The sequence below is a fragment of the Geospiza fortis genome, unplaced genomic scaffold (genome assembly GCF_000277835.1).
Source record: "Geospiza fortis unplaced genomic scaffold, GeoFor_1.0 scaffold569, whole genome shotgun sequence".
NCBI lineage: Eukaryota > Metazoa > Chordata > Aves > Passeriformes > Thraupidae > Geospiza > Geospiza fortis.
The window spans coordinates 252,006-261,999 of NW_005054621.1; the positions used below are offsets into that span (position 1 = coordinate 252,006).

At 55.2% G+C, this 9,994-nt stretch overlaps 2 protein-coding genes across 2 annotated transcripts in view; one reads left to right on the forward strand and one right to left on the reverse strand.

Moving 5' to 3' along the window:
* DAPK3 (death associated protein kinase 3) overlaps window positions 1-3,494 on the forward strand; it is a 3,941-nt gene extending 447 nt beyond the window's left edge. Inside the window, exons 2-8 of the mRNA XM_005430356.2 lie at window positions 637-997; window positions 1,309-1,438; window positions 1,591-1,639; window positions 1,762-1,788; window positions 1,888-2,040; window positions 2,461-2,506; window positions 2,645-3,494. Of these exons, the coding sequence (XP_005430413.1) occupies window positions 637-997; window positions 1,309-1,438; window positions 1,591-1,639; window positions 1,762-1,788; window positions 1,888-2,040; window positions 2,461-2,506; window positions 2,645-3,187 (1,309 nt within the window). The 3' untranslated portion in view covers window positions 3,188-3,494. The remainder of the gene's footprint in view (window positions 1-636; window positions 998-1,308; window positions 1,439-1,590; window positions 1,640-1,761; window positions 1,789-1,887; window positions 2,041-2,460; window positions 2,507-2,644) is intronic.
* A 2,278-nt stretch (window positions 3,495-5,772) lies between these two features.
* The window catches only part of NMRK2 (nicotinamide riboside kinase 2), a 5,793-nt gene continuing 1,571 nt past the window's right edge, over window positions 5,773-9,994 (reverse strand). Inside the window, exons 2-8 of the mRNA XM_005430357.2 lie at window positions 9,766-9,856; window positions 8,589-8,637; window positions 8,212-8,383; window positions 7,303-7,374; window positions 6,695-6,801; window positions 6,211-6,296; window positions 5,773-6,120 (exon numbers count right to left, since the gene is read on the reverse strand). Coding sequence (XP_005430414.1) covers window positions 6,211-6,296; window positions 6,695-6,801; window positions 7,303-7,374; window positions 8,212-8,383; window positions 8,589-8,637; window positions 9,766-9,856 — 577 coding nt within the window. The 3' untranslated portion in view covers window positions 5,773-6,120. The remainder of the gene's footprint in view (window positions 6,121-6,210; window positions 6,297-6,694; window positions 6,802-7,302; window positions 7,375-8,211; window positions 8,384-8,588; window positions 8,638-9,765; window positions 9,857-9,994) is intronic.

Consider the following 9,994-nt stretch of genomic DNA (forward strand, 5'->3'; position numbering starts at 1 on the left):
CGCCTCGGGATCCTCCAGCGCTGCCTCGGCCGCGCCAGCCCCGCGCCGTGGCCCCTCCTCGGGCACTTGCGCAGCAAAAGCGTTTTGGGTCACTTAAGTGGGCTTTTTTCAAAGCTGAGGAACTTCCAGGAGTTGCTGCAGGTTCTTTTGCCTCTCTGTGGCTGGGGTTGTTTGTGAGCCATGGGGAGGGATGAGGTGGCCATGGCTGTGCCCCACTGTGCCCCCCAGGGCTGTGTGTGTCCCTTGCCATGATCCAGGGATGGATAAAGGTGTAAAGGAGTCTCAGGTCCAGGTGCAGTCGCTCTGATTTCAGGCATTTTCCCTCCACCTGCCTTCTCCATCAGGGCTTTGGGGTCTCCTGGGACCACTGGGCTCCGGGGTTTGTTCCTGGGGGCTCCTGGCTGGGAAGGGAGGGCTGATGGGGGCATCTCCCACCCTGGGTGATCACAGCAGCACCTGAACAGCCCAGGGAGGGCTGGCAGCTGCCACATTCCTGGCAGGAATTTGCCAAAGCCCAGGAGTGGGCGGCCATCCCCAGATCCCAGCTCATGGCACTCCTGGGATGAAACCTCATCCTGCAGTGCCCGTCGTGGAGCTGCTTGCAGGCAGGACATGCTGTGCTCCCTGTCCCCGCAGCGGGCAGTTCGCCATCGTCAGGAAGTGCCGGGAGAGGAAGACGGGGCTGGAGTACGCGGCCAAGTTCATCAAGAAGCGGCGGCTGTCGTCCAGCCGCAGGGGCGTGAGCCGCGAGGAGATCGAGCGCGAGGTGGACATCCTGCGCGAGATCCAGCACCCCAACATCATCACCCTGCACGACATCTTCGAGAACAAGACCGACGTGGTGCTCATCCTGGAGCTGGTGTCCGGCGGGGAGCTCTTCGACTTCCTGGCCGAGAAGGAGTCCCTGACCGAGGAGGAGGCCACGCAGTTCCTCAAGCAGATCCTGGACGGGGTGCACTACCTGCACTCCAAGCGCATCGCCCACTTCGACCTCAAGGTGAGCTCTGGGAGCTGCAGACACCTCACTGGGAGCAGGGATGAGCCACCAGGTGGGCTCTGGAAATCAGTGGGGGTCAGTGCACTCCTGCAGAGCAGTGGGGCTGGTGCTTGGGATCTCTCCCAGCTTGAGGCACTCATCCTCTCCTCTGGTGCTTGGGATCTCTCCCAGCCTGAGGCACTCATCCTCTCCTCTGGTGCTTGGGATCTCTCCCAGTCTGAGGCACTCATCCTCTCCTCTGGAATGAGGAGCCCAGGGCAGCTCCCCCAGGCTGCTGTGTAGGGACAGACCCAGCTCCTCTCTCCCCACAGCCAGAGAACATCATGCTGCTGGACAAGAACGTGCCAAACCCTCGCATCAAACTCATCGACTTCGGGATCGCCCACAAGATCGAGGCTGGGAACGAGTTCAAGAATATCTTTGGGACCCCAGAGTTTGTAGGTGAGCATTCCTGGGGGCTCCTCGGGGTACTGAAAGCTTTGGATTAATCCTGGAGAGACACCCAGCACTCTGGTGCTGCTGCCAGGATGTGTCCATGGGGCCAGGCTTCCTTCCTCCACAGTAAATCCATTTTCTGTCCTTTCCTCCTAAAGCCCCAGAAATTGTGAACTACGAGCCCCTGGGGCTGGAGGCCGACATGTGGTGAGTGATTCCCCTCCCGAGCCCCTTCCCAGGCTCCAGCAGCCAATCCCCTCATGCTGGTGGATCTCCCTTCGTGCCGAAAGCTCTGTGTGACTTCATCCTCCTCTCCCTCTCTCTTCCAGGAGCATCGGGGTCATCACCTACATCCTGTGAGTATGAGGCAGCTCTGGAGGGCACAGGGCTGCAGGATGAGCCCCCCACCTCGGGCTGGAGCCTTTTTGGGGTGTCCCAACCCACTCTCTCCTCAGGCTGAGCGGAGCCTCCCCGTTCCTGGGGGAGACGAAGCAGGAGACTCTGACCAATATCTCTGCTGTCAACTACGACTTCGATGAGGAATATTTCAGCAACACCAGCGAGCTGGCCAAGGACTTCATCCGCCGCCTGCTCGTCAAGGACCCCAAGTGAGGGACAGGGAGCACAGCTGGGGGTGTCTCTGGGAGAGGGGACAGTCCCCCCTGCCCGCCCTGCTATGCACAGGCAGCTCCCTCTCTCCTGCCTGCGCCGGGGTGGGGTGAATTCTGGGATCAGCAGCTCCACTGGGGTTTGGGAGGGTTTGAGCTGGGCCTCCAGGGCTCGGGGCTTGGGAAGGAGCAGTGGGGACAGGAGGTTCCCACAGGATGCTCTGCCTGTGCTTCTCTTGGGAGGCAGTTTGAGGGGTTGGGGGCTGCATGCAGCTCCTGCCTGGGGGGCCCTGAATGCACTGAGTTTGTCCAGGCTCCGATCCCAGAGGCAATCGCAGGATCCAAGCTGCTTTTCCAGGGCTGTAACAGGGAGAGAGGAGCAGAGCCTCTGCCCTGATCCCAGCCTTGCTGTGTTTGCAGGAAGCGAATGACCATTGCCCAGAGCCTGGAGCACCCTTGGATTAAGGTGAGAAGTCAAAGAATCGGCACTTCTTGGGTGCCTGACCCCCGAGGCCGGGGCTCTGCTGCTCCCCCAGCCCTTTGGGGACCAGTTTGGTGTCACTGCCTGTGACACCTGCTGCAGCCACCACTGTCCCTGCCACAGGTGATCAAGAGGAGGAACGTCCGCAACGAGGACAGCTGCAAGAAGCCCGAGCGGCGCCGGCTGAAGACCACGCGCCTGAAGGAGTACACCATCAAATCCCACTCCAGCATGCCCCCCAACAACACCTACATCAACTTCGAGCGCTTCTCCAAGGTCATGGAAGAGGTGGCTGCGGCCGAGGAGAGCCTCCGAGAGCTGGAGAGGAACAAGAAATCCTTCCAGGAGGACATCGAGGCGCTGCTGTCCATCTACGAGGAGAAGGAGTCGTGGTACAAGGAGGAGAACGAGAGCATCAGCCAGGACCTGCGGCAGATCCGGCAGGAGCTGCAGAAGACGGAGGCGCTGAAGAAGCAGGCGCAGGAGGAGACCAAGAGCGTGGTGCAGGCGGCCAACGGGCTCAAGCGGCGCTACCGCAAGCTGGAGAACCACTACGAGGCCCTGGCCAAGCAGGTGGCCTCGGAGATGAAGTTTGTGCAGGAGCTGGTGTGGTCCATCGAGCGGGAGAAGCTGCAGAGCAGCGAGGGCGACGGCAGCATCCGCTAACCCTGCTCACCCCGGGGGCTGGGGCTGCTCCCCGGTGCCCCTGCTCACCCCCAGGCAGTGCCCCCAGCCCTGCCGGTGTGCAGGGGGGGATGTTGTGCCTCCCTGGAGCCCCCACCTCGGGGGCTGGGGCTGTGCCACCCCAGGGCTTGGCTTCCCACGTGCAGCTCCTGCCTGGCTCGTGTCCCTGCGCTCCCCAGGACGTTTGTCCCCCGCTGTCACCTGGGTCCCTGAGATGCCCCAGTGCCCCGTGGAGGGGTTGGTGGGCAGAGCTCCCCTCTGCACTGCAGCAGCAGCCACGCATGGGCTGGGACCAAGGACTGATCCCTGCGTGGCCTCACGCTCCACAGCCCCCCTGCACCCCACTTTTCCCCCAGGGTGCTGCACCCCTTGTCCCCCTGTCCCAGCCCTGGCTCCCCTTTTCCCACAATAAAGGTTTCTGTGTAGTGGGACGGCTGCCTCAGCTCCTGCCCTGGTGGGACAGGGCCTGGGAGGGCGATAAGGATGTGCCCTGTGGTGACAACTCCCCCACTGCGCTCCCATCCCAGAGGGACTTCCTTAATTTTGGGGGGGAAAATGCATTTTATTCCTTATGAGACCCAGTGCTGGTGGGTGAGCTCGCTGTGGGCACGGAGGGAGGGCTGGGGGTGGTTTGTGGGGTGTTCCCAGGCTGGGGGAGCCCCCAGCTCCTCTTGCCTGACATCCCTCACTCCTGGGGACAGGGGGAGCCAGGTCCCAAAGCGTTCTCACATTCCAGAGAACACCAGAGCAGGGAGCACGTTTCCCCCGGGAGCACCGCGGGCTTTCCGACTGCCTGCGGCCCCCTGGAGCCAAGATGCAGCAGAATTTGATCCGGGGGAATCACCAGGCAAATGCCAGTGGATCGCAGGCGTCCCCCTGGCTGACCAGGGGTTCACCTCCAGCTCAGCTCCAGGCCCAGGGGATTTGCTCCATTTAGGGTTTATTTGTCACTCTTCTGTGTCCCCTATGGCTCCCTGGGGATCAGGGGGGCTGTGCCCCATGTCCCTCTCCCTGCTGACGTTCCAGCAGGTGTAGGTTTCACCCCCATGCATGGGACACGTGGACCTGAGATAATTTAATCTGCCCCGGTGTTCCCTGCCAAGGCACTTGGCTCCCAGGGGAGGTGGCGTGACCGGGGCTGTCCCAGTGTCCAGCATGGCCACCAGCCCTGGCCACGTGAGTGAGGGGACACCTGGGGGCCCTCAGGGTGCCCATCCAGGCACTCCGTGTGGATCTGGGGCAGCCCCAGCTCTGCCTGCAGAGGCAGTGGGCGAAAGGATGTATGGAAATCCTATAGTCCCGGCTGTTCCTGAGCTGGGCAAAGGGCACATAGTGAGAAACATTTCCTGGATTCTCTTCCTGCCCAGGCTTTGGGTTTCACACTCCCAAAAGGCTCTTGGAAGTCACTGGTCATTCACCCCGGCCCTGGAGCAGCAGGGGGATCTCACTCACGTGGATGCACGAAATGACACCAAAATAGCTCTAAAAAAGCAGAATTTGGGGTGTGATTCACAAGTCTCCTAATCCTGAGGCCTGCAGGAGCTCGGGAACGGGCTGTGCTGCCCCAGGGGGTTCCAGCGCTGTGACGTTACCAGGATGTTCTGCTCCAGCCCCCTCTTAGCAGCTGGAGCTGCCACCCCCCCGTGACGTTTCCTCCTCTGTGGACAGAGACACCAAAATGCCTTTTTTAGGCTCCCATTTCTGCTTCCCAGAGTTTGGCAGGGGGTGGGAGCGAGGGCTTTTCCCTTATAAGTCTTCACAAACCCCAAACGTTTTTGTGCAGCTTAAACCAACCGGTGCAGGCACAGGGAAAGCCCACGGCTGCATCCCCTGGCATCTGCTGAGCTCTGGGCAGTGCTCCCCAGGGTGACAGGTCACAGCAGGCTGTCCCTGCCCGGGGACACTGCCATCACAGTGGGGTGGGTGTGCCCAGATCCCTTTCTGGCCATGCCATCCCTGCCTGGGACAACTGGGAAATCATCAGAGTGGGATAAGGACAAGGCGATGGATCTGTTTCCCCTCGGGCTGCTGAAAGCCCCCCCTTGGTGGGTTTTTGGTGACCCCTCATTAACTAAAATTAATTAATCCAAAGCAGCTGCTTTTCCAGAGCAGTTTCTAATTCAGGCCCCAAAATCTTAGGAAGGGACCCCCAAGCCAAGTTATTTCAGTGCTGAGAGCTGCCTGTGCTCATTCCCCAGGTGTTGTATGGGCAGGCCCCACACACATTCAGGGATGGCACTGCCCTCTCTCAGGCTGAAATTTGGATGCTGCTTTAGCTTTAATGCCTGAAATGGCTCGTAGGGAAGCCCAGTTCTCCTTTCTCATTCCCTGAGAAATCCCCCACTTCACCTCATGGATTTAAATTCACAAACGGAGCCATTCCCACCTGGCTGGGGCCATGTGAGCACCCAAACCCAAGCAGTGACACGTGGAAGGAGCTTTGAGGCCACCCAGGGCTGGAATTCCGAACACCCAGGAAAAAGGGGCTGTTGTTGTGTTTTGGGTGAGCTTCACACCCATTTTTATTGCAATAAAGCTGAGTGATGAATTAAATCAGGATCCCAAAAGGAGACTGAAGTGGATTTTTACTGAGTTGATGATGTTACAAACAAGCCTTGCACAAAGCCTTTCTGTCTGCAGGAGCTCTCTCGTTTTCCCAGCACAGCTCTACTTGCTCTGCTATAAAAATGCTGTTTCCAGCTTCTCTGTAAGCCAGTGGAATATAAAATAATTAAAAAATAAACCCCACCGAGGCCATCCTGTCCATGTGGTGGGAATAAGTTATCCTCAGTTTTCAATTATATACAGAAGGGACTTGCCAAAGGGCAGTGGGAGAGGAGTTCACACAAATTCCCATTCCCACTTCCAAGTATTATTTACATCGCTGTACACGGATCTTTGGGATCCTCCCAACCCTGGAAAGGAGGAAGGGAAGAAGGGTGAGCTCCAAGCTGTGAAATTCCCCAGAACAATCCCTCATCCTCCACCCTCTGGATTTTAGTTACCTATGAGCAGTTTAGGAGCTTGTTGTGAATATCTTCAAACACTTGGTTGTAGAGTTCATCCCTGGACTTCAGGCCATCTAAATAAACTGGGAGAGAAAAGGAGGAATCAGGCTGGGCTTCCCATCAGAATAAGACTTTGGGAGATTAGTTTTTAAATATTTCATATTTTATTGACCCAAAGGACAACCTAGAAAAACAGAACCATCCTGAAAATACAATAGCCTGTGAAATCCTTATCCATTATAAATCCCTTCTTTTTCTTTTGGACTTTTTTGTCCCCTCTGAGTCCTTAAGGGTACAAAGCAAAGGGGAGAAGTTCTTAGCTCTAAAACTGCCAGTATTTATCCAAAATAGGCCAGGATTACAACTTGGGAGTAAAAATATCACCCTGCATCATCACAGTGGAAGCTTCCTCGAATGAAATCACCCAATTCCTTAAATCCCAGTGCCAGGACGGAAGGATTTGTGTTTGGGGAACACTTACCCACATCCACCCCAGAGTCCTCCATCTCCTTCCTGTGTTTGAGGTACATGGGCCAGACGTGGCCGTCGAAGAGCCCCGGCGGGTCGGGCACGGTGTAATTCCGTGTACTGGAATAACAGCATGGAGAAGGGATGTCAGCGAGGGGGGCCTGGCTGCAGCTGGGGTGTTGGGAAAAGAAATTCTCACGGAAAGGGTTGTGAGGGATCAGCACAGGCTGCCCAGGCAGTGGTGGAGTCCCCATGGCTGTGTTTGGGCACTTGGGGACGTGGTCAGTGGTGAAGGGTTCATGGCTGGACTCCATCTCAGGTCTTCTCCAACCCCAGCCTGTCATTCCAAGCTGACCACATCGAACTCCCTTCCTCCCCTTCTGGTCCAATTTCCCACTCTAATCCAACTCATGGCACCAGCACATCCCAGAACTGTCAATGTCCATCCCTGGCAGTGCCCAAGGCCAGCCTGGGGTGGTGGGAGGTGTCCCTGCCATGGCAGGGCTGGCATGAGATGACCTTTAAGGTCCTTCCAACCCCAACCCCTCCATGACTCCATGGCCACGAGCAGTGTGAAGGACAGGAGGGCAGGACAGGATGCACACCCAGCAATGTTCTCACCTCCTCCTCCTCTTGCACTCGTCGTAGGGCACTGCCAGGTAGTAGCGAAGGTCAAACAGCTCGATCAGAGGTCTGGGGAGGGGACAAGGACAGAACGTGGAGATCTCACTTTTAATAACAGCAAAAAGCATGAAACCACCACAGACACCACAAAAATCTCTGCCTCTATGGGATTTGTGTCTGTTGAAGACAACCCAAGGGTTTGTTAACTCAAAACCATGGAAAGCTTGTTTCTGAAGGGCAGAATGGCCCAAGCAGGGACTTTCCCACCCAAACACCAACCACTGGTCCTCAGGGGCATCAGAGGGATCCTGTGGAGGATCAGGCACGGGGCTGGGAACCCTGGCTCTTCCTAGATCATTCCAAAATCAGTTTGCAGCAAGATCTGGGACAGCTTTTGTTCATGGACAGCTCAGCTCATGTTCATGGAAGTGTCCAAGGCCAGGCTGGACGGGCTTTAAGGTCCCTTCCAAACCCTTGTGGGATTCCATGGTCCTCCACAAAAACTCAGGGGTTTCATCTCTGCCACAGCTTGCTCCTCTCACTGAGCTCAGTGCAGTCAGTGCTGAGCAAGCCCGGGAGAGAACTGTTCCTGAATTCCAGCAGAGATTCCAGGCAGTGAATGGATTATTGCCTTGTTCTCACCAAGGTGGGAGGATGAGGGGAAGCCTGCAAAAATCCTGCTCTGAAACTCCCCTGGAGTTCAAGGCTGTGCCCCAAATCAGAACCTTAAATTCACCTCACTTCTACATTTAGGAGTTAATTTTACATTTTTCAGCAGGGAACTCTCCAGGGTGAGAATACAGAACAAGGCAGGAAGGGGAAATTAGTAAAAAGGAGTTTTTAGCTCTGGCACGAGGGATTTAAGGATCTTCCCTGGCAAACCATGAAGAGTTCTCCAAACCTTACTTGTAATTATAAAGCAGGAAGCCTTCAATGACCAATATATGGATATCTTGGGAGGTTGGCTCTCTAGAGCCAGGTGTGACATTCACCCCGTGCGAACGGGCAAACTTCACTGGGTTCTCAATCCAGGCCCGCACTGTGCTCACCAGGGCCTCCATATCCAGGGAATCCAACACTGGTCAGGAGAAAGGGGGTGGGTGGGAAAAAGGGACACCATCAAACACCATCACACACCACGGGCTCCAAAGTATAAAATAGATTGAGCTCGGTAAAGTTACAATTACGGAAATTTACTGTTAAAGCTTTTAATTACGAAAAAAAGAGAAATACTTAGGAAAAGAATATACATTACTGCATCCTATAGGGAACACTGCTCTTACCATCCCACTGCTTAAAGCCGTCTTCCCCGACTTCTATTTGATCTTGTGGCTGAAATATAGTGAGCAATAAAACATTGCTGCAACCTCAGCGGGATCAGTTCCCTCCGATGCCACCAGCACCTGGCCACTACTGCCACACAACCACCCCTGGGCACTGCCAGCCACAGCCCCAGCTGGGCCTGCAGGGACATCCACATTCCCAGCTTGCCCCAACCCCCAGAGCTCTGGGAAGTTCCCTTGGCTCACTCAAACCACTCTGGATTAAGATTTTTACGTTAATCGCTTGTTTGTTAATTGGTAAAATACTACAGGGCGTTGTTTGTGAATCATACGGGAGTTTTAAAGTGATGATACAGTTAAATAAGTGCTAGAATGTATGGGTTTTTTAAAGAGTAGGTATTTGAACTCCTCTAATAAAAATGCAGGTGGGTATAGCAGCACTTTGGTTGTTCAGTTACTGCTTTCCTCATGCTGGCATTCATTCAAAAGAGAAGTTACAGATTTTTATGGAAAATCAAAGAGAATGCCTCCCCCAAGGGCTCCTAAGCGATCAAATCTGTGCAGCACAGACTGAGCACATGAGGCTGGGGCTGGAGCACTTCATCTTTGGGGATGACCCACAACTGCTCCAAGTCCATTCCCACATCTCTTGGACTTCCACGGGTGGTGGGGTCCAGGGATATCCTCCTTGCCATGAAACGTGCAGGGTTTAGGAACATTCTGCACTCCCAGGCAGAAGGCAGTGAAAGTCTTCTGCATTAATCTCTGCAATATTTTAATTGGGTTCTGATACAGAACTATCAAAGTTCCCCCATAAAACCCCCTTTCCATATTTAAACCAGCATAGGAGGTGCTTAAATGTTAAAGCATAATTTAGCAGTCTCATTCTTAATTTAGTAAAATAACGTGGGAAATCCCAATATGGAGAAAATCATTCATGCAGAGCACAGTAAATAACCTCTGCCTGAATTCAGTACTAAATTTAAATCTGTTGTTAACATATAAAGGCTCCTGTGGCATTTGTAAAGGTCAGGAACTTCCCACCTGCCCAGTCATTTAAAAATCAAATATATATATATAAAAACCCCCACAAAACCTGAAAGCTTCTGGCTCCTAAGCTGTCTAAACTGACTTGCCCTGCATGTACAACCAACGCTGCAAGGAAGAGGAGACTCACCTTGAAGAAATCATCCTGATGGACCACGCAGCAGTTGGGGAGCGCCTTGACGAGCCTGTTGGTCAAGGTGGTTTTGCCACCATTGGTGACCCTGCACGGAGCGGGAAGAATCGCATTAGAACCGGTCTGGGAGCCACGGGGACCCGCGGCGGGGCAGACACCGCTGAAGGAGCCGAGCCCTGAGGGATCCGAACCCCGCCCGGCGGCGGGGGCGCCCGGGGGGGGCCCG